Source organism: Melospiza georgiana, chromosome 9 (assembly GCF_028018845.1).
Source record: "Melospiza georgiana isolate bMelGeo1 chromosome 9, bMelGeo1.pri, whole genome shotgun sequence".
NCBI lineage: Eukaryota > Metazoa > Chordata > Aves > Passeriformes > Passerellidae > Melospiza > Melospiza georgiana.
Window position 1 is genome coordinate 17,419,420 of NC_080438.1, and position 24,078 is coordinate 17,443,497.

At 37.1% G+C, this 24,078-nt stretch overlaps 1 protein-coding gene across 1 annotated transcript in view; it reads left to right on the forward strand.

Moving 5' to 3' along the window:
• The window catches only part of COL24A1 (collagen type XXIV alpha 1 chain), a 119,038-nt gene that overhangs the window by 93,262 nt on the left and 1,698 nt on the right, over positions 1 to 24,078 (forward strand). Inside the window, exons 40-59 of the mRNA XM_058029721.1 lie at positions 614 to 667; positions 1,435 to 1,488; positions 2,783 to 2,839; positions 3,757 to 3,810; positions 4,874 to 4,927; positions 5,033 to 5,086; positions 7,215 to 7,268; positions 8,667 to 8,774; positions 10,522 to 10,629; positions 12,114 to 12,221; positions 12,309 to 12,362; positions 12,658 to 12,720; positions 13,847 to 13,900; positions 15,441 to 15,476; positions 20,447 to 20,482; positions 20,578 to 20,604; positions 20,774 to 20,839; positions 21,581 to 21,749; positions 22,413 to 22,522; positions 23,627 to 23,842. Coding sequence (XP_057885704.1) covers positions 614 to 667; positions 1,435 to 1,488; positions 2,783 to 2,839; positions 3,757 to 3,810; positions 4,874 to 4,927; positions 5,033 to 5,086; positions 7,215 to 7,268; positions 8,667 to 8,774; positions 10,522 to 10,629; positions 12,114 to 12,221; positions 12,309 to 12,362; positions 12,658 to 12,720; positions 13,847 to 13,900; positions 15,441 to 15,476; positions 20,447 to 20,482; positions 20,578 to 20,604; positions 20,774 to 20,839; positions 21,581 to 21,749; positions 22,413 to 22,522; positions 23,627 to 23,842 — 1,536 coding nt within the window. The remainder of the gene's footprint in view (positions 1 to 613; positions 668 to 1,434; positions 1,489 to 2,782; positions 2,840 to 3,756; positions 3,811 to 4,873; positions 4,928 to 5,032; positions 5,087 to 7,214; positions 7,269 to 8,666; positions 8,775 to 10,521; positions 10,630 to 12,113; positions 12,222 to 12,308; positions 12,363 to 12,657; positions 12,721 to 13,846; positions 13,901 to 15,440; positions 15,477 to 20,446; positions 20,483 to 20,577; positions 20,605 to 20,773; positions 20,840 to 21,580; positions 21,750 to 22,412; positions 22,523 to 23,626; positions 23,843 to 24,078) is intronic.

The window sequence follows — 24,078 nt, forward strand, 5'->3', positions numbered from 1 at the left end:
TCAGATGAAGGCTACTACTCCTATCAAATAGGAATCTGGTCCAAAGTCAACTGAATTAAGTCTATTGCATTAAGTTTTAGCTCCTTTCATAGTAAGCTCCCCAGGCTTGCTCCGTACTGTGTGGCAGATGCACAGAAGCATCCAGGCTCCCCACTAGAGAGGCAAAGTGCTGTTTCAGTCCAGTCCTGTGGCCACTGAATGCAGCAGTGTGCTCCCCTGAGCACATGAAGTACAGAAGCAAAGTTTGATGTCTAATGGCCAATATTTTCACAAGAAGGAGTCAACTTTCTGAGGTGATTACCACCCCCTGCTTCCCTTAGCATACTAGTACTTGTAAAGAGAGTTCTTCCTCACCTCTCAAAGCTCAGATCTATTTGATTTAATTATGTACAAAGACTATAAGGTTAGGACTCAAAACATTGACCAGTTTTTCCACAGAAGAATGAAAAGCCCAGTATTCTTTAATAAATGAAGTAGGAGCTACAAGAAAGTTTTCCATGGTGTCAAATGTCAATATTTCAAGATTTTTCCAGGTGCTTACTTTATATAGTAGACATTGTTGTAGCACTCTACAAAGGAGCTCGTTTCTCTCTCTGATTACTGCATTTAACAGGGACATCTAGGAGGAATGGGACCTGAAGGAGAGCCAGGAATTCCAGGTTATGGGGTATGTTTTTTACTGAATTTATATACACATACATCCCAAAGTAACTCTGTGGTACTCTAATTTCAAATATCCGAGGAATCTGTATCTAGACTACACAAATATTTTCAGGGCTCGCATATGTTTATGTGGTGTATTTGCCTACTCAGAACTGTTGGCCTTAAGCAAGGATGCCTGGCTTTTGTTAGTTTGCTCACAGGGGGATTTTACCGTAAACTTTAAACTGTTGTTTATCCAACTCATCTCACCCCTTCTGAATAAAGTTCCTCTAAAGCTACTACAGCTATTCATTATAAAGAGAGTTCAGCAAACACCACCACCTCTGCTTACTGTCTGGCCACGTAGTTTCCATTTAAGTAACAGAAACTGATTGAATGAGGTTAGTTGAAGGACATAAAGATATTGTGGCTTTCACTGAAAAATAGCTGTGAAAATCATCATAGATTAATTGAGTCATCTTCTTACAGAGCAGACTGTCCAGTCTCTTTTCCAAACAAAAACACCCATCTCTGACCCCAGCCTTGAAGCAAGAACCAGCCCAGCTCCCATCACCTGCATTAAGCCCTATCAGAACATGTAGTTTCCCAAAATGCACAGAACTTTTCCTGCACACAGTCAATTTTCTGCCATTGATTTTGTTGTCATAACATGATTTAGAATAATTTTCAAGCAGAAAAAGAAATTTAGCAAGTAGCTAAAAGAAATTTTGGAATTAATTGCTTTTTAAATTATTTGTTTTAAAATAATTTGTGTTTGGTTTGCTTCTTTAGGGTCACCAGGGTCCTCCAGGGCCCTCAGGGCCCCCAGGCCCCAAAGGAGAAAAGGTATGAACATGGGTTTCACTGATGTGTTTTATAAAGTGAAGTTATAAAGGGAGGAAATGTTACTGCACACACACTGTTTTCCACAGCAAGCGGCAAAAGCCACCATTTGCAGTATTTGTTAGTGTTGTCAAAGACTAGGAAAAGAAATGCAAAGTGAGGAAATGGGTCATTCAGAGCTGGAGTCCAAAATTATACTGTTAAAATGTTTGAGGTTTTAAAGCACAAGGTACCCATTGTACAGAACACAGTCTATTGTATCAGACAGCACCACTGCCCTCAGCAAGCACTGCTGACAAAAATAATCAGTGCAGAACCAGCTAAATATTTACTTAACTCTGAGCTGTGAGTACACCCACAGATTTGCCTGAAAGTCCAGCTAGGATGGACAAATGTCTGTGGTTAATATAAAATGTTAGGGACAGGATGTGGCCTCAGTACTGCTATTTTAGTGTCAAATTTATTGTTTTTCTCTCAAGTCTCAAATCCTGAAAACAGATTTGTATGCTCACTGAAACCCTTGTGACCCCAAGAGGGCAGGTACCTGGATTCACTTCATGGAGATTGGATTGGAGCTGCCCTTGACACAGAGCTACAACCTGGAGCAAGTTTTGCAATAAATACTCTGAATAGGCATTGAGTGGCTGATGTTGTAAATAGGTTTTGATACAATTTAAGAAACAAAAACTGAAAACTGATTTGTTGACAGCTAGGTGTTTCGGTTGCTGGGTCACTTCTGAAAAACCACTTTGATGGACTGTGGAAGTTCTTAATCATATTTAAATTGTGATTCTCTTTGCATTACTATTACTAGGTATCATCTGGAATAGATAAGTTTTTGTTTATTAACTTGGATGGCAGTTATTTCATATTTAAATTTTAATCAACTTCAGACTTAATGTTGGAGTCTTCTGTACTCTTGTTTTTCTTTCTGTTAAATGTACTTCTCAAAATAGTGGAAGAAATTTTCTTTCTTCCCCTTGTCAAATATCCTGTTTATCCTTTTTTTCATTAAATAAAGACACAATTATATGGATATTGTTCAGTTAATAATTTTTTTCTTATAGCTGCCTTTGAGAATAAAGCAAATCTTTAGGGTTTTTTAGTCCTTAATGTCTTTGGGACATTTAGGTGAATGTTAAAATGGAATTACCATATTCATGATATTAAACCATAAGCATCATATTCACTTTTAGCATCTATACAACATCTTCTCTGCTTCTTATTAGCATTTGAACTTATGTGCATGAAGTTGAACTTCCAAGTTAACATTTTTTAATACTTTTCTTTGCTTTAGGGTTACCCAGGCGAAGACAATACAGTCCCTGGACTACCTGGGCCCATAGGTGAACCAGTAGGTCTTTCTTTCTCAAAAAAATTATACTAGTGCATCTCAGGACAAGAGCAGATGCATTTATTTCTGAAGCTTTATATCATTGTCTTAGGAATCAGTACAAAAATATAGAATGATGGTCCCTTAATGAAAATGCTGTTGTGTGCTCTTTCCTGCTTAGACATCTGTGCCCTCCATTTAATGACATTAATGCCATTAGTCTGTGTTTAGTTCAGCACATTTTAGAAAAGAATTTTACCCTGTTTACCCAGAGTTACACTTGATTACTTTACTAATCAAAAATATATTTTGATTTATTTCATTATCACTGCAAACTAATTCAGCTGATTTAGAGAACTGCATTTTGTAACCATTTTTGTACTGAATTCATATGTGGAGTGTATCTGCAGCATTTATGAATCTGTCAAAATTATTAGTACAAACTTCACAATTAAAGCAGATTTTGAGTACAGCAAGTCATTTCAGAAAAGAATCCAATTTTTAATGGATATGTCTTACAGAAGCCATAAGAGAGTTTTCCTTGCATGTCTTTCTTGAAACCAGAGTCACTTCATTTATCCATTCAGATTCTAAGTTTGTACATATATATGTATATTTTATATATAAGTATAAATCTGGGGAAGTTCCACTGAGGTCAATTCTCCCTCCTGTTTCATTAAGCACCATCTAATATTTATCTTTTAGCTTCTAGTCTTCAGTTACAAAAAATTTTAGACTGTGGCTACTGTGTGACTGCAATGCATTCTGTTTAGAAAAATATCATGTTTATTCCTTTATCCAAGCTACCCTTTATGTCTGTATTCCTCAGTTCCCTCTCAGTGGATAGTTTAAGAGAAATCTCAGCTTTCTGTTCATATTTCACTGCAGCATTATATTCAGTTCAGCTGTTACAGTTTGCTCCCTGGTTTGCTCTCCAGGGTCGAAGTGGTGAACGTGGAGATAGAGGAGAGCCTGGTGATGAGGGCTACAAGGTAATACCTCTTGGGTTTTATCTTTTTCTTTGAGCTTGGCATGCTCTGCAGACATGTGGAGTAATGCAGCAGCAGTGTCACCTTCCCACACAGCTGTGCAGGGATCCTGTGCTGGTCATTTCTGCACTGCTGCACCCCTGGACACCCTGGAGCATCTTTCCTGTGGGGACATGGGAGCTGCATCTCCTCAGCTGGAGGAGGCTCCAGTGACCTTAGTCTGTACAAGCACCTGATGGGAGGAAATGAAGATGGGGTAGACAGACTTGTCTCTATAGGGACCAGTGACAGGAGGCAAAGGGCAAAAACTGAAACACATTAAATTCCTTTTGAAATGTTTTTTTGGTGATTTCTTTGTTTGTTTGGTTTTGGGGGGTTTTTTTTGGGTTTTTTTGCTGTGAGGATGACTGAGCACCAGAACAGGCTGCCCAGAGAGGTTGTGGAGTCTCTATCTGTGGAAATACTGGAAACTTGACTAAACAGGGTCCTGGTCAATAATTTCTAGCTGGCCTTGCTTGAGAAAGAGGCCATAAATGATCTCAAAATGCCACTTTTAACTTAAACAGATCTGTGTTTCTGTAATACTGTAGTAGTTAACATTTTTCTCTGAAATTTAAGCACTACTTATTTAAAATCTAATACTAAAAATTATTCATGAATTATATTCAGTCTTTCAGTGCATAAAAATTGGATGGTAACTCATGCTCATCACCGATGCAGTTCACTCAAATACAAGAGAGACAGTCCTTGACAGAGAATATTCAAATTAAAAAGTAATACAGACAGACATATTAATAAATGCATGAACCAAATCTATGCTTACAGAAGTGCAGAAATGTTTAAACAATATGTAATTCCCACTTGCAGCTTGGAGTAGAGAATGTAAAGAATAAGAGCTCTGTAGAGTTTGATCTTGGAGATCTCACCATACTTTATGTAGGTTATGTCAGTGAATCTGGGTCCACCTGACACCTCCCAGGATGGGCTTTACAAGGAATTCTGCAGCTCACTGAGCATGGCAGTCCTAGTTACTGTACTGCAATATGTTATATTTTCTCTTTCCCAGGGTCATACAGGTCTTCCAGGGCTTAGAGGACCTATTGGACAACAAGGACCTCCAGTAAGTATTTCAAACAGGGAGATTTCTCTATTGACTGTTGAAAATATGTTTTCATTTGCATTCAGATGTTTCCTGGAATTTATTTAATGTATGTTCTTTTCAAAGGGAGAGCCAGGTGAACTGGGAGAGCAAGGACTAAAAGGAGAAAGAGGTTCAGACGTAAGTAGAAAAAAGTAAACCAAAACTGCACTTACCTGGAATTTGTAGGGTTTTGTTGTTCACTGGCTATCCTTGGAAAACTGTTCCATAAGGCTAAAACTGAGTGTTTGGGTTTCCTTTTCATACCTGCAGGGACAAAAAGAAATATAAAATGGAAAATTGCATAATGATCTTGGTTAGTAAATAGGTGTTATTTGATAGTTAAGTAGTTTTACTTTGGAGTGATATCAAGAATTATGAGAAGCTCTTTTGGAAACATTTGAGTGATATTTAATTATCCCCTAAAGTGGAGTTTCTTGTGTTCAAGTAGCTCCGGAGGCTAACTGGGATTTTGCTTCTCTGATCTGTAAATGAAGCCTCCTGGTACTGCACTGCCCTGAGTTCTCAGAGACCTGGGAATAAGGAATTTGCTACAGAATATAGAGCAATAATGACAGAGCAAGTCATGACAAAGATCAAAGACCAAATCTTTCTCTTTAGAAGTATTAGCTCATCTTGGTGGTGTGTTGAAAATTGCCAAAGTGTTTATGTTCTTCCATGAACTGAATGTCATTGGCTTTTGAGATTTCAAAAGCATTAGGCTAAAAGATTTCTTAAAATACCAATTACCATTGGAATTTAAATGAGATATTTTGTCTGAGAAGTTCCATGAAGCAACTCTGTTAGAGTTTAAAAATTTTGTAGGTAGCTACAAGAATCTGTAGTAGACAGGAATTGACTGAAGCAACAGAAAGGAAACATGATGTGGAGACATTGTGAACATGTGCTCCAGCTATGAACTTGGATATATTGCTCTTACACACTGCTCACATTCCAGGACAAAATCAGCAGTTCCTCTTGAAGAAATGTTTTCTTTGTCTTGCAAATGCCCCTCAGATCAATATTGCCATTTACAAATGTGGAACCAATACCCAGCATGGAGCTGCCCATAAGAGCTTAAAGATTCCACAGAAGTGTTAACACTGGGAGCAGTGACAGAGCCTTACCTGCAGTGCCACTACTGGTGCTGCTATAGCAAGCCTTGCAAAGCTAATCCCACCAACTGCAACACTGAATCAGCTGGGTTTTCTTTACATGCATCCAGAAATCTTAATGAAAACAATATTAAGTTATTTGAATATGCACATTCCAGTTCTGACTTGTGGGCTTTATGCCATTCTTAACAAAAAAGGTGTTAAATTGACAATAGAACAACATTTTGCTGGTCATATTTGCATAATTATAAAACATTTACACTTAAATAACCCAGGCTTTTCCACTTTATTGCATGTTGTGCCACTGCAGCATGGTAGTGATAGCATAACTTTTAAGAAGTGTTTTTGAAATAGTTAATCTAGAAAATCTTGGAAAACTTTTTCTATTTGTTCTATGCTAAAAAGTGTTATACTTGTTCCTGCTCTTCAGTGGTTGCATCTTTTAGAGGTAGGATAAAATTGATGCTATAAATCTTTATATTCTGTGCAGACTATCCTATAACAAAGTTCTCTGAAAAGCTTTTGACCATTCTGAGCTTTTCTTCCTTGGTGCATGACCTCCTGTGTCACTAAACCACTTACAAGAATGTTATCTGCTCAGTATCTCTTACACTACCACTACTACACTAGTTTTCCTACGCTACCAAATTCTAGGTCAGTCAAGATGAAAATAATTATGGTTTTAAGCAAATTTTATCTTTTGTGTAGGTCTTAGATAAAAACAAATGTTCACGTCTGTGGTATGTGACACTATTGTTTTCTAGTATTCTTTTCCACAGACATTCAGTGCAGTTGCATTGCCTACTTTTCATGACTTCCCTTTTGAAGAGTAGAGGAAATGCAATAAAAGTGCACTTCATCACAGAGGGGGGGCTGATACAGGGGAAATTACCAGATTCATGATGAAAAACATTTTATGATTATTGTTGGAAAAGTTTTAAAAACTGGTTCACAACAGGGAAAAAACATACACAATTCTGCCAAAAATGTATTTGCTTTTACTTTAAAAACTTTCTGCTGTCTCCTGAGATGTGAATAATCTGGTCCAAAGCCAGGCAATGTGAACATGAATACTAGAGGGGAACAATCCCCAGCTCTTCTTAGGGGATTGAATTTATGACATTTGTCTGTTCACAAATATTTGTAACTTCTAGGGACCCACAGGGAAGAAAGGAGGAACAGGTCAAGCAGGCAAAGCTGGAATTCCTGTAAGTAACAAAATTCTACAGCCTATTTTCAAATTATAAAACAAAGAAAATACTAACTAATAAAACCAGAATTGTATTGTGACAGGGTTCCCAGAAGGTCTTGTGTTCACTCTAAAGAGCCTTTTTATTATCCAGGAAAATAAAAAGGAGCCCCTGTCATTTTTGAATATTGATGATTTTTGGAATTTTGTTAAATTATACTGAATTATATTCAGTTACTCAGCATATGGAAGTGATGTGCAACTAACAACAAGGTCCTTCCCACTTGTGAACTTATTTAATTGGCTCATTTATGGAGTCCATTGGGAAGTTACCACATTATATTGCACAGAACTGTACTTGTGTTCACTTCTGACCCCATCAGTTCTTTGATCCTCTGCAGCCTGCCGAAGTTTGGATCCATATGTCCATGATGGATACATGTGGTAAATGCCTTGAGGTTTATTTATTTCTCTTGCTTGCCCTGAGCTGAAATTTTTAATGTTTTTTCTTGAGTTACTGCAGAGGAGCTGACTTGCATGCCCTTCTCCCTGAGGGAGAAACCAGAGCAGGAAGCAGTAGGTGTCCTGTAAACATAATGAAGAACAAAATGCATCAAGGTTATTTTGGTCCCCTAATAAATAATGCCACGCAAGCACATATTGTAAATAACTTTTACTACCTCACATCAAAACATTGTCAGTAACTGGAGAAAAGCAGCTGTTGCACAGAGCTTGTACCTGCTGGGCAGAGTGCAGGAGAAGCCTTTTGAAGACAAGGAACTGTGTGTCCTTTGGAAATACTCAGCATGTTCTTTTGGAGAGCTGCAGGGATCATTCAGCAGGCAAAGGAGAAAAAGGAAAGTGGGACATACAGAGAAATGAGGAGACAGTAAAACTAGAACTTGAGGAAGTTTCAAATCACATCCCAAATGAGGCCTTTTTTGTGCAAGTATAGCACCCGTTACCACAAACTTGCCATATTACAAATTTGTATTTTTGATATATTCAAATTTGAACAGCATAAATTTGTGAAAGGCCAGTACTGAGCATTTAGTAAAATAAAAGGTAAAAAGGTGTATGGTTGGGTTTTTTCCAGGGATAAATAGATGACTTTATCAGGATTCCTCACTTCAGTTTAAGAATTGACACTCTCAGGCATCTTCCAGGCTGGCACACAAATCAGTCCCATGATTTCAGCTGAAGTTGCTCAGATCCCATGGCAGGGCAAGTCTAAGGTTAAACCAGTAGAATTCTAAAGCAAACATCCTAACTCAGAGCTCCCTCTGCAACTATTCATTCATATCACTGGGTCTGTTGTAATATAGGGTTTAGGAAATACTGTGACTGAAATCCAGTAGTGGGAGGGTGAAGATGAAAAGAGCAAACAATGCTATATTTGATTTGATTTTTTTTCAAGGGAAAACCAGGGGCACCAGGGCAGAAAGGAGTAGTTGGGTACCCTGGACCAGAGGGCAGTCCTGGGAACCCTGGAAAGACTGGGCTGTCAGGGAAGCCTGGCCCTAAGGTAAGTTGCTTTCCACATTTCCTCTATGTCATTTAGCATTTTACAGAATTTTCCAGGGTTAAGGTATTTAAAAGGAAGAGACCACTCTCTGTTCCTTGAGTATATGGAAATTAGACCAATTTTTTTTTTTCTCTTTTGCTCCTAATATTCCAGCCAAGATATAAAGTTAGCATAAGGGAAGTATGCTGTGTGAACAGTTTCATTGGAATATGACAGTAGTAACTACAGCTAAGTGAAAGTCATTTCTTAAAGAGGCTGCACAATTCTGGTCCTGAAAATTAGCCTATTTCCTCTTAGGGTCTGAGATAATCCCACATTTCCTTATTGACTCTGTATTTGTAACCTATGTCTCTCCACCTAAATAATTATGAAGCTTTGTCCAAAGCCAGTGAAGTAGAGTATTAGGTATGTGAGGTATCTAAAAGCATTCTTGGAAATGGGTTTTTTGTCTGACTGTTCTTTGCTGGGGGCCAAAGGTGTTGACCTGCTGCCACTGGGAGCAGTGACACAGCTCTTCAATTAGTCCCCCCAGAGAGAGGGACAAGATTCCTTGAGTAGTTCTCATAATTGAAAGTCTGACCATTTTAATTTCCAGTATGAATTTCTCAGTATACTCCCCAGATGGACCAGTAATTGTTATAAAAGATTACCAAGGTAGATTTGGAGTTAGGAATTAGCCAAGGTGCTGGATGAGGCATTGTTGTTTCAGGTATGAGTTCCCAATCTGGTTGAGCAAAGAGAAAATTAAACAAGTTACCCGTAGGGGGCAGGTGCACCCTACTCAAGCTTCTCCACTCTCAGGTCATGAACCTCTTCCAAGTTCTTAAAATTCTTTGGAGCTGGATTTAGCAGAATCACCCCAAAGGATTTTTGCATTTTTGCCTTTCCACCAAAAATGTCATACAATCATGGTAAAGACAACTCCATTACCCCATTACAGTTTGTAAGAGAGGTTTATAACTGATTTTTGCCACAATGAGTAAAAAGAACAGAACTTTTGCTATGTAAGTTTATCAGTCCATCAATCTATAAGCCACATCACCAAATTCAAAAGCCCAAAAAAATGACATTTAATACAAAAATAATGTTTTATACAACCTTTTTTATTTCTATGAGTGCTTAACTGAATGTCACAGGAAATAAGGAAGATTTATATATGCTTATATTTCTATTAAATTACACCACAGAAATATTCATTTGTATGGTAGCAAATTTCCATTTTGTAGCATGTCAAAAGTGGCTGAACTCCATGTACTCACTAACAGGTTTTTTTCATTTAAAATGGTTGCTTTTGTTGATAGGTTGATGTTCTCATACAATTTCATAACAAATGTTCTGGTCTTTCTTCATCTGGTAATGTTACTGTGTGTGAATCTTTACAGTGCACACAACCATACTAGTATTACCAGCATGCCTGTTCCTTAGAAGTAAAAATGTTGAATTTTGAATGTTTCTTTGGGAAGGTAGTCTCATTCTATTTCAGGTGGAGTTATTTCTTCTTGAAAGATGAATACTGAGAAGTTCAAACAATTTTCAGCCTTTTACTTTTGGAATACTAGCAGAAATCCACATGATACTGCTGATCATTGTTCTTTCTATATATTTTGATGTACTACCATTGTGTGTCCATACATACAGACAGCATTAAGTGTTTTTGGCTGATTCTATGTAATTTGCCTGTTTCAGCATAGAATGAAAAACATGCTTGGCTGTTCTCATTGTAAACCATTATTTTCAATTTGTTAAGGGCAACAAAGGAAACTCAGGCTTGCCAGGTTCAGCAGGTTATCCTGGAGCTCGAGGTCCCAAGGGATTGCCAGGCATGCCAGGGCCCATGGGAGCACCTGGACTAAAGGTAGGTACATACATGGAATCTGGTTGTTTAATTACAGTTTTGCTGATACTGTTTGTTCTTCATGCTGCTTTTGGTGGCTGTGGAGCCACCACACTGCTGTTAATCATGTGAGTAAAAGACATCAAGGCTTATTTGAAGGGTAAGATTACCAGTTGTGTTTACAACATTTCTATAAACTGTAACTTGAAAATAGAGGTCTCATCCATGTGAATGCTATTCCCAACTCCAGAAGCCATCAAAACATTTTGTATTTGTTCACTCCTGCTTTAGGGTCAGATGTTTTCTGACTTATTTCTAAACTTGTTTCTAGCTGCTAGAACAGTCAGGATGATTTAAGCATCTAAGCAATCTAATAGCAGAGAATTACCATAACTTCAAGCCTAAGTTTCAGGTTTGGGAGCTGATAAGTATATAATTTATCACAGGTCTTAAACTGGTTTTTTTTAGCCCTTTCTGAAAGAAAGAAAATCTGAGTGTGCTCCATTTTCCAGTCAGTTCCAGGTACCTGATATCAGCACATCCTCATATAAATTAGATTAATTTCAATTTTAAAACAAGAAAACAAGTAACAATTACAGATAATTTCCTTCATTTTGAATAGACTTTTCTTTATTTAGAATAGATTTTTTTATCTAAACTTTTTCTTTGTGAGATTTTATTGGTAAGCTGTTCTTTAAAACCTTAAGTTACTTGGAAACTGGAAATAATGTATTTTTATAATTTTATTTAGTATAAACTATATTCATTATTTGCAGTGTTTATTGCCACTGCCTCCAGTCTGAATTTTACTTCTTTGCCTAGGCAATGAGCTGTAGGAGATAGTTCCTGCTCAGAAGTGCTTGCAATCGGAGAAAGGCAAGGAATAGATGAGTTGAGGGCAAACTGTTGCCACATATACTACAGAAAAAGCATTAATAATGTGCATGCTGACTCGAGGCAAATATTACAAAGGTAAAACCTGGGGAAAAGCATAAGCACAAAGCATGGAACCTGTATATTCACAGCCTTTATTGCACCTCAATAACCTCCTGAGCTCGACATGTCTTCAGTGTATTTGATAGTCCTTAGAGGATTTCTCTTGCAGGAACTTGTCTAGTTTCCATTTGAATCAATGTGGATTTTTAGTCTAACAGCTGGGACTTCAACAAGTACACTGTGTCTTGCTCAGAGGATTATTTTTAAAATTCACTTTTAACCTGTCTGTTCTGTATTTACTTTTGTGAATTTTACTGATTACACTGAGAGATACCATACTAGAATTGATCCAACATGTATGGTTTTTGTATTTCCAAGTCAAGGAGCAGTCAAGTCACTGCTTTTGCATTTTTGTGTATGCTTAATTATTTTCCTGCGGAAAACAAAATAAATGCAGTAAGTGTATTTCTTAAGGAGAAAGCAAGTTCCATGCTTCTGACAGGAAACCTGTATTTGCATTTGCAACTTCCATAATTCTATTCAAATATATATTTTCTTCTTATTGGCAGGGTGAGAAAGGCCTTCTAGGTCATCCAGGAAAGCGAGGCAGAAGAGGCCTTCCAGGATCAGCAGGTGACCAAGGAGCAGCAGGAGAGCCTGGGCTGAAAGGACAGATTGTATGTAATCACAGTGGTTGATGCAAAACAAGTAGTCCAAGAGTTAGCAAGGTGAAGTAATGCTAAGGATGCCTGCTTCTATTGCAGGGAGAAGATGGAGATCAAGGTTTAATGGGGTTTCAAGGATTCCCAGGTCCAAAAGTATGTGCTCATTCTTTTCTCTTAGATTGTAAGCTATTTACAGAGTGAGAACATTATGAAAGCATAGAATTAATCAGCTTTAACACTAATTTGTTCAAAATATCTCTGGATTGTTGGAACATGATAGGCAGAACTGTGTGCTCCCTGTCTAAGGACAAACATTCTGGATCAGTGCACTTGGTATTTTCACTCTTACTGCTCTTAGAAATGATCTTCCTTTCACTGATTGCAAGAGTTTGAAACAGGTGGATGGCTAATGTCCATGTTGGATTAAACTGTTCCTTTGCATTTTCAGGGCCCTGCAGGGGACATTGGCTTAGTTGGAATTCTGGGCCCAAAAGGTCCAAAAGGCCAAGTTGTAAGTGTTTCACTGCATGAAAGAGATTGTTAGGATGGTTTGAAAGTGGCACATGCTTTTAACATAGAAAATAATCCTTTTTCTTATTAACAAGGCCAGAAGCCTCTACCCAAACCTTTCTGCCTGAGTCTAGAAGCAACACTGCTCTGATTACATCATGCACACAGACCCACAAACAGAGCTGGGCCCTTAATCTTGAAAGAAAAATGCAGGCTCTGCTGACTAAGTGTGGATCTGCTAGTGTAATCTTATGACCTTGTATTTCTTTGTCTATTGAACATTCTTCTTACTGGCAAAACTGCTCATTGTGTAACTGTGTTCTACAGCAAAAGAAAATAGGGATCAAACTTTGCCTGAAGTAAGACATAGTGGTGCTCAGACATTATTGATTAATAGGTAGTCTTTTTTTAATGAAGATTTTTTTTTAATCTAAAATGTTCCTAACCTCCACTAGCTCATTCTTCATGATATTCTGCTTTGCTCCTTACCCAAAACCATGGAAACATCATTAGCATTTTTTGCATCCAGTATGGCATCAAGTGTGAAAGGCTGAAGCATGGGAGGCCTTGCTACAACATGTTCTCTCACTGCCACTTTGCCATCACAGAACTGAATTGTTCAGTTAACCAGATGCAGAGCAGCAGCTTTAGGGGACTGTTCTAATAGCTACTTTATTTTTCTAAACATTCCTATATGAGATAAACATTGGACACAAGCAGTTTGCTCTAAGTGAAATGGAACTGAAAAGTGGCATTTTAGCAGCACTTACTGGCAGCCATACAAGAGTCCTTGTGGGCAATAATATAACTCAGGGTAGAGTTGGTTGTAGCTCAATAAATATGTGGTCTTTTGTAATCAGAGTACTTAAGTTTCCACTGTTTTTAGTGCATCACTTTTCACGTTAAAGAATGTGTTGGGAATTTCCAAGCATAAGTATTACAAATTACTAAAATATTTACTTTACTGATTTTGTTGCAATGTGCACTCAATATTTAGAGAGTACCACCATGATCTTCTGGATATTTGATAGGTCTGTGTGCTGAGCAACTTTAAATTAGGACATGTCATGCGGATTTTCTTCATTTTGGAAAGATGGTGAACTAATAAATTCTCTGCTTGTTTACAGGGATATATTGGCCCTATTGGTCAAGAAGGCATAGCAGGCCCAACTGGCAGGCCTGTAAGTTTCCCTTCACTTTTGCATAATTTGTTTATTTCATTACCCTTTGGTTTAATCATCTTGTTTTTCAACTAGCAACCTTATTTTTCTGTTTGCAAGTAGCAACTAACAGGACCTTGTTATACCATGGTATTTGTTATACCACGCTGATAAGTTAATGTGTGTGACTCCAGCATTTGTAGTACAAACAAGAAAAAAATGACTGAAACCAGTGACAAGAAAGTAATTGCAGTGGCCTTCTGCCTAAGTACAGCCTGCAGACAGCATGTGTACAGGGGCAGTGGCAAGCCAAGGTGTAAAACAGCACACAGGAATTACCACCTGGGTATTCTTTCTCAGCCTTTAGTCTGAGATATATCTACAGAATATCCACATTTAGTTTCAATATTTTTTATTTCTTGCGGGCTGAACAGTCCAGAGTACCCCTCCAGACACTCTGGGAGTGCCTGTGAGCCCTTGTAAGGCTGTTCCAGGTGCTGATGAGGTCCCTGTTATACCTCAAACATCATTGTGGCCTCTCTGAAGCTTCCAGTGCATCCCAGGCTCCCTGCACTGGGGGAGCTCTGCCCTCATCCCTGTTTCCATCTCTTATTACACTCATGGTACCAGAGCCAAATTTGTTTTGCAAGAGAACCCCTTGGCTCATGTCTCCAGACCACCCAACCATGTAAGGGGGTTTTAGAATCTCTTTGTACCATGAATATTCCTCTGCCTGATCAAGTAGACTTGGAGTAAACGAGAATGTCTAAAATTCAAAATAATCATAAAAATAGTAAATATGCAATAAAAGTAATAAATGCAAATATTTACAAGGGAAATAGAAGAAGGGGAATGTCTTTCCACTTGTTGGAAAAATCAGTATTTTGTCTTGCTCCATTCTTTTCAGTTGCACTGAGGAGAAAAACTTTACAGTTGTGTGCATTTGTTTGAAGACTTTTAATGGACTTCATATTGAATGTAAATGTTTGCCATTATCATCAAGAAAGGATTTTAATTGAAGATTATTTCTATGTGTTATGAAATGCAGCCATTAAGATGCAAAATTTTTCCAGAGAAGAACTTTAAGATTTTTGCCATCCTTGGGAACACAATTCAAGTGCAAAACCAGCCAAAATGGTGACAGAAAAATAGTGTCTAATCTGGTTATGAGAGTAGAACTAATAATATAATAAAAATATATATGTGATGAATGGATTTCTTCAGTGATGGAGAGTATTGAATTTTGTTCTCCAAAGATGTTGAATGTGGATGAAATTGTGGAGAACACAGCTGATTGACAGACAACAGATAAAATTACTGAGAGTAAACATACTCACAAGCTGAAGAACACAGCTTTCCACATGTAGGAATCACAGGGTGTTTTCAACTAATTTCAATTTCTAGTGGTACAGGAAAATTAAACTCCCAGAGCTGTAAATACTTCCATAGATGAGACTGGATGTTTCATGTGAGCAGTATAATTCTCATGGATATTAATCTGCTTATTTCAGTCCTAGGCAGCTAGAAAGCATATTAGATTAACAGCTGCTCTCTTTTACAGGGACCAAGAGGTGAAAAGGGCACAAGGGGTGAAATGGTAAGATGAAACAACTTTTGTGCTTTCCTTCTTTTGGCTGTGTAAAATCTATTTCTGTGTTAGGCTGAACATGCTCTGCATGCCAGGCAGTTGTGTTGTGCTCCTGGAGAGCACTGCCCAGGAAAGCTGGTGGCCTGGGTTAGAAGTGTGACCTTCTTGTTCAAGTTGACTTAAGCAGATATGCCCAGTGGGTGTGAGCTGCTAGGTCCTGGTCATACAGCAGTTTGGAGCATATTCCAAATCTGTCCATGTTCAGATCTAAAAGGAAAATCTTCAGTCACATTTGCTGTCGAAGATCTAGAGGCTCACAGCATGCACATGGTCATAGCTCTGGATCTTCTTGTCTAGAAAGGGAGAAGCTCAGGAGAAGCCCAGACCTGCAGGTGGGTGTCCATGCAATGCATTCCAGCTGTAGGAACTGTGGGCAGCACTGATGGGTTATGAATTTGCTGTTCCATTTTTCAGCAAGAGTCATTCTACATTTGTGAATGTTTGATTTATATTAAATTTTGTTAGAGACAGTAAAGTCTCCAATTAATTATGGCTATATGAAAAGTCATTAAGTTATCATATTTACAGCAAATTTGTGAACACAAAGTTGATAACTATATTACCTTCTATGACAGATATATAATTGGTTCATTTTCCAGTAACTAGCAGATGTGATCCTGTTCCTGTTTCTCTTACCTCTGCCTTTCACCCCATCTCACTTAAAATTATTTAGTTTCACGTATTGTATTTTGCTTTTAGCAGCCACCTCCAAAAATTCAATCAAACTGCCTTATAAAATTTGGAAAAATGAACCTAAAATATTCAAGACATTTTACAAGCTAAAGCTTGGAAAGAAGCCTCCTTTCTGTGTCTTGGAGAACTCCACTCTTTGATTCTAATGCTCTTGAGGCAATTGCTATCTCAGAATAAGAGGAAAGCTGTTTTCTCAATTTGCTGTTATCCATCTTAGCTGTCTTTTTCTACTGTTTGTTCATAAGAATTGTTATGACAGCATAGAGCTAAAAATGCTGACACTTATAAAAAAAGATCCAAGAATAATCCTTAAAAAAACCATCCAGAATGGTGAACAAGAAACATCTGTTTCCATTATTGGTGCTGGTGTTTAAGAAGTTATTTCCTAAATAAGTTCTTGAATTCATCATGATGAGTTAATCTAGTAAGGCTGTCTTCAGAAGAAGAATGTTTAATTTTAAGTCATATACAGTGACATTACTTTCCCCCAAGAAAGGGATTTATTTCCAACTACTATCACATACAAAGGAGACCAAATTTTTTTTCATCCCACTGTGTATTCTGAGCTTTAATTTATACCTTTAAAATTTATATTGGCATTAATCCTAGAATCACATAGATTTTAACCTTTTTGTAGTATATTTAGTTAGATTTTTCAGTCTGTCAGGGTTACAGAGTTCAGTACTAGCAATAAATGTTCTTTTTATCCCCAGAAAAACATGGAATGCAAAATCATGTCTTCTTATTGAGGCCAGTGGTAAAGCACACATTCTTTGTTAAAAATACACTCCTCAAGAATTTAAAAATTCTTAGAAAATATGAATGTCCTTGGGATTGCTCATGCTTTCATAGTTAAGTGTATGTACTATTGTATGTAAAGTCAGAGCCTCTCAGCATTAGTAAAAGATTGGGATTTTGGCCTTTGAACTTCTGTTCAATCAAATGGAGAGATTAAAGAATTAAGAACACACTGAAACTAACTGGTTTAGTCTCTGCTTTTGTTTTCATGGACCGGAATTACATTTTTCTCACTTAAATTCTAATGCGACCAAAGGTTAAGTTAAGTAGATTTGTAAAAGTAATCTGGTACATTCCAGTAAAACATTTAGTAATTAACTTAGTTCATGAAAAGTGTAATTTAGCCTTATTTTTCTGCTCTGCAGCAGAAAGAACGAACATTGGTAAAATCCCTTCAGAAAGCTATAGCAATTATCTTTACACATCTTTAAAGTATAATTATACTGCACAAAGATTTGTAAAGATAATTGCTATAGCTCTCTGAAGTTTTAATGCATTTAAGAAATGTGATATTCCACAAAGTATTTTACAAATAGCATTCACTATTTACCTCCTTTTTTTCCCATGGGTTTTACTGGCAAGGAGACAGTGGATCAAGACAAATGACATTCCTCTTTTGCAAAATACCTTAAACTCATTGGAACAGTGCGGGTTTTTATTTTTAAAACATTCAGTTCTATCTCAGAAACCACTATAAAATTAAACTGCTCTTGTCCCAAGACTTCTTGAGTCTTTAAAAGGTGACATATGCCAAGAACACAGAACATTAATTGAAGCATTCAGTCATCTGAAAAATATACTGGAATGTCTAAATCTCAGCATTCAGAACAAGGAAATCTATTCATCCAAGAGTAGTGGTTACTTAGGGACAAACTATTGAAGACTTTTTACCTTTCCTTGAGTTGGTTTTTGAATAATCAAGTCCTGAACCAAGATAAACAAATATATCCTTACAATGTCAAATTTGTTTCTCAAGATTCTTTTTCACACTTTCTCTTTCATTTTATTCTAAACATACTTGGCCAAAGCATGATCAGACAGGCCAGTGATATATTCACATGAGACTGAAGGTATCCTGAAGCAGTCTAACAGCACCTGAACACCTGACCTGATTAATTAAACGTGGAGTCAGCCTTCCCAGCTGGCATAAAACAGTATAGCTCTGTGAAACTCAATTGATTTGCAACAGCTGAGGAACTATGCCAAAATAATGAATACAATCTGTGTAAACTCGGAACAGTTTTCTAATAATGAATAACAACAATATTGTATGCATATTTAATAATAATAGGATCTCAAAGAAATTTCAAGCTGGGCAATAATCAAACTCAGAGAAGTAATGACAGCTAGTTACTTCACACAGAACCCACAGGGATATCCATACTATTAGTACTACATATGCTAAAATTACTTGTTCTTCTATTTTCTTTTGCCAACATTAATGATTAACATCTTTTAAAAAGAAGTTAATCATTAAATATCTACTTAAAAGATGGCTTCCAGACCCTTCTATAGGTGTAAGGGGATGAAACATAAATAAATAGGGGCAGGATCTATCAGCTGAAAAGCTCACAATAAATAAATAAAAAAGCTCACAATCCATAGACTTATCTTATTAAGGTCTTCTTGGTGTTAAGTATCAGAAAATCATCTATCTAAACATCCAGAAATTGCTTCCCTTTGGAATTTCCTCTATTCTCCAAAGAACACATACAAGACATGGGTCTTCCCTCAAAGCCATTTGAGGCAACATAGCCATCAACATAGCCTTGCATAGAGCTGGTGCTTGGAATTACAGGATCGCCCCCAGTTTTGCCATCCTTCATGATGCAGCAGCTGGGCCCTGGGCACAGCCAGGGCGGGTGATGTGCAGACATGCTCCAGTTGTGCAGCTGCCACTGTAACCCCAGCAGATGCATTCCCTGGCACCACCGCATGCTCTGACTCAAAACCTAAGCACTGATAAATTTGCAGCCTCAGTGACTTAGGTACATTGCTCCTATCTGGTTTGAGATCCTGTTTTAAAATATGCATGAATTAATATTAGATTGAATCTGGTCTTTTTTTAACCATTTCCATCTGCCCTTGATTTTGGCAGCTTGAGCACAACCCGAGTTCAGCAGTTGTAGCATGAAGTGACACTCACACAGACCTTGCTTGCTGTGAAATCTCACAGCAGAAACACTTGTTATTACTTTATCAAGTGATTTACAGCTTAATTCCTATTTGACTAGATCAGTTTCACAACGTTTGTCAGTGTGACCACGTCACATCAGATTATTTCACTTTTGGCAGAGATTTTGTTCTAGCATGACCGTACTGACGTATGAGGGCTTTGTTGGAACAGCTTATTGTGCTCAAGTAATTGGTACAAGCAGCACTGACAAAAGAATGTTCTGCTTAAATTGACTTAGCTGTGTTGAAAGGGTTTTAGTAATTTAAGGTGCAGATCTAGCCCATGCCTTTCATTCCTTCTCTTTTTCTCTTCTTAAGGCACTGCCACCTATTCTTTTCCTTGTGATCATTTGTGCCATTGTTTGTTACAATAGCTCCAAGAAGCTTTGAGTATGTAGAGCTTGAAGAACCTAGCAGAGACACAATTGTCACTGCATATTAATAAATGTCCAGAACCGATTCTAGCTCAATGTGAATAGTTGAATAAATATTTGAAAGAATTATTCAGATGGGTTTATTGTATTGGAAAGGTCCATGTTCAATCCTAAGGCAGCCTAAAACACAGATTTATGTGCACTGTAGGCACTGTAAGCTAGGGAAGAGCAGTTCCTTCTCTTCCACAATCATCCTACACACTAAAATAAGGACATAACTTTTTGAATAAAGAGGAAGTTTGCTATATCACTGTAAAACAATGAACATAACATGTTCTGGCTGAAAATTGACACTGCTGATAAATTAAACTGATAAAAGCCTGGCACATACTCATGGATTAAAATGGATCAGTTAGTTTTTTGCAGTTACTTATAACATTATTTACAATGTTCTTGTGATTATTTACCCCTTCTAGTACTTATCTTCTCAGCATACATATAACAAGGGCACAATGTATAGCACATTATATATTAATACTTTCTATGACCTTTAATGTTCCCTTCATATCAGAAGTAATTGGAGAAACAAGGAACCAGACAACACAGGAATTCCAGCATGAATATTCATATGGTAAATGGTGCAAGGTACTTTAACAGTAGTAACTAAAAATCCACAACTTTATCACAGCTGATATCACACCTTCTTCCTTATACACACTGGGACATGTTTGTAATTTAATAAATACATAAATGTAAAACCAAAGACTTTAATGTATTCTATTGCATTCTATATCCATTTCTTCTAATGTGTAACTATTGCTTTCTATATCCAGTTTTTCTTATCCAGTAACTATTGCTTTCTATATCCATTTCTTCTAGGGGCCTCAGGGATGGCAGGGCCAGCCTGGGCCACCTGTAAGTGCATAAAAAACTCTGCCTGTATTTTTCCATTTTGATTGTACTATATAAAGATGTGAAGCACCTAATATGTGTTTTTTCCCATTTTCCAGGGACCACCTGGACCACCAGGACCAAGGGTAAATTCTGTAACAAGCCTAACCTACCCTAACCAGTGCTTTATTGAAAGGGAAAATAACAGGATCCTCTTCAAATGTACTTCTTGTTCCACTGTTCAAAGAATTTACCACCTGCACTTTTGTATGTTCTTGTTCATCTTTTTATATTCTGAAATACCTGTTTTTTTAGAAACAAGTGGATCTCAATGCTGCTGTTCAAGCTTTGTTTGAGTCAAATGCTGCCTTGCAGATGGAGGTATATATTTAAATGTATTTACATTATCATACAGGGAATGCAATTATAATTTTATTTTTTGAGGACATAGCAGGGTTTCTTTTCAAAGACTTAAATTAATAATGGATAGCAAGTAATGATAGAATGTAATGAAATGTGCTAGGATTTACAGGATAGAGTTGAAATTAAGAGAAGCAGCAAGACTTCTACCTTTTGTGATGATTGGTAGTAGTGAAAATTTACTATCACACATAGTGGACTGTATCTGTTCAGACACAGATAACAATAGTAGCATTTAGGGTTTGATTAAAAAAAATCAACATATAGGTGTCTGGCTGCATTGGTTGCATGAAAATCCCTTATGTGGGTGAAGCCAAATAAATTTGTATTTATTTTTTAGGTTAAGCTTAAGAGTAAATTTCACTATTTCAAATTTGAAACCTCTAAGTTTACTTTAAAAATGCACCAAATTTTTCCTTTTTTTTTCCTTGAATCCATATTTTTATGTTATTAGATCATAATGACAAATTTGCATGACCTAAACCTGCCTTAACATCACCATTCTGACAGTTTTAATAAAATGTCCTAATTTGTCTATTGGGATATGTTACCCTTAGGTTGTTTTACATGGCTGATTGCATTAATACAAACACTTGGATTCTGGCTGGCTATTCAATGGCCATTTGACATTTGACTCTTACTGCATATACTGTTGTTGTGACACTTCTTTGTGGTAACACATTTGCTAATGGCCCTTGGCAGAAATACCAGAATACTGAAGTAACTTTGCTAGATCAGAGTACAGAGATATTCAAAACGCTCCACTACCTTAGCAATTTACTGCACAGCATCAAGAACCCTCTTGGCACACGGGATAACCCAGCACGCATCTGCAGGGATCTGCTCCACTGTGAACCCAAAGTGGCTGATGGTAAGTGCCCACTTTCACTCAGGTACCTTTCAAAGGTGCTGCTTCCAAGTGTTGCCTTCTGCATTCAAATTCTGAACTGATCGTTTTAATGCTTTTTTTCTTTTTTATTGTATTCTCTTGCGGTGTGCCTGTCACAAATAGATTTATTTCAGCTTTAAGATAAAATTTCTGAATTTTAAAGGTAGAAGTATGTAGCTATCTAATATATAAATATGAGACAGATAATATCTATTAGCAAACTGATGTATCCAGAAAATTGAAATTGAGTGCAGTTTTGTGATTTGAAGTTTTCCAAATATGTATAGCTAATCTTGGAAGATTCTAGATTCCTAATGAAAAAATTGCATACCATACATTACCACTGTCAGATACACTGACAGTCATTGTATCTCACAAGTTCCTGAATCAATATTTCAAATTAAAAACCCCTCCTATTTAAAGCTGTAAGTGTAATTGTAGTCAGAAGTGGTTTATTGTGGTAATTTTTCTCATATCTGTTATTAGCATAATTTTAATAGTGAAAACATTTTCATGTTCCTTTCATTTTCTTGTGAAGGTATAGTGATAATATATGTAATCTTTGCCAAGAAGTATTAATATTTTAGCAAATTAGTAGTAATTATATTTTGGTTTTATTTTCTGTCTGGAATTATATCCTAATAGGAAAATACTGGATTGACCCAAATATTGGATGTCCTTCTGATGCCATTGAAGTTTTCTGCAACTTCACTGCTGGTGGTCAGACATGTTTAACACCACTGTCTGTGACAAAGGTATGCATTGCTTCTACAGACACTGTGCCTGTGCTTGAACTCTAAACAAATGCATGCTTATTTGCTTAACTCATTAAAAAGAGTTAGATTTCAGGGGGTATTATTGTGCATCATTTTGGAAGGACTTTATTTATTCTGCTACAGAAGTTACAGATTTTCTGGAGACTCTATATGTTAGTAATTCTCACTGTGTGAGAATCTATCCATGCTGATAGAATTATTTTGTTTTGCTTTATACTTTCTTTCACAAGGCATAAAAATAAGCCTGGAATACTTCTAAGCTACATTAGTATCTCATCACTTAGGACACCTAAGTGTTGAGATGCTGAGGTTGTTACAATAAAAAGAATGAAAGTTATTACTGCTTTCCAACACTTAGGAACTTTTAAATGCCATTAGGGAGGGACCAGTTTTCTGTTCAGCATTAGTTCATGCACCTCTTTACATGTAGTTCTTGTATCTTGGGAATAGAAAATGTATGTTTGTGAAGTTCTGTATATACAGTGTAGTCATTGAAGAGCTTCAGAAATACTGTGAAGTTCATGTATGCATTCCTACATTTGGAAGATCACTGAATATGGAATAGTCTTGGAGAAATTCTTCTTGTATAATAAGTTACTATATTTTCTGTCTAAAATCAAAGTATACTTATGAACTTTTGCATTTGTAATGGACTGTCAGTATTGCCAGAACCTGTAGTCTAAGAAGACTAAACAGCAGAGTGATGTGGCTTCAGTTAAAACACTGCTGCTGATAATATCTTTGTTTGAATCACAAAAGCATTTGCTTCAGTTTCCTTATTTAAAAATACTGTTTTCTGACCAGCTGTGTTTCAGCAGTGTTGTAAGCATCAGCAAATGTTTATATTTAAGCTTTGAAAATATCCTATGAAAGCTTCTGTTTATAGTAATGCCTGTAATAGGGCCTAACATCTCCCTGAGGAATGCAGATGGTGCTCTTTGGCATTGGCCCCAGTGTATATAAACATGTATACATGCTGCTGTGCCTGAACACCACCCTGCCATGTCCATGGCACTTTGTGCTGCTGAGCCACTCAGCACAGCCCAGCTGTAAGCCTAACAATGCTTTTCTCTCGGAATTCAGCTGGAGTTCGGTGTTGGAAAAGTGCAGATGAACTTCCTTCATTTACTGAGCTCAGAAGCAACCCACAGCATCACAGTCCATTGTCTGAACACACCCATGTGGGGACTGACTGCAGCAGGGGGCCAGAAGACATCAGTTACCTTTAAAGGATGGAATGGTCAAATATTCAAAGCAAATACTCTCCTGGAACCTAAAGTGCTTCTGGATGAATGCATGGTAAATACCTTTCAGCATCACATTATCAAAGGGAGGCAGAGGTACTGTTTAGACATTACTAACCTTCTGCAAATAAATAATTATTTAGATTCACATCCATTAAAACTTGCTTCTTTACATAGCTCTGCATATGCCAGCCTTTAGATACTGAATTCATCATCTCTTCAAGGGTAAAAGCAATTGCAGTGATACAGGGTGTCTATACTTGCTGTTTGCATTGTGTCTCATGTGTCTTG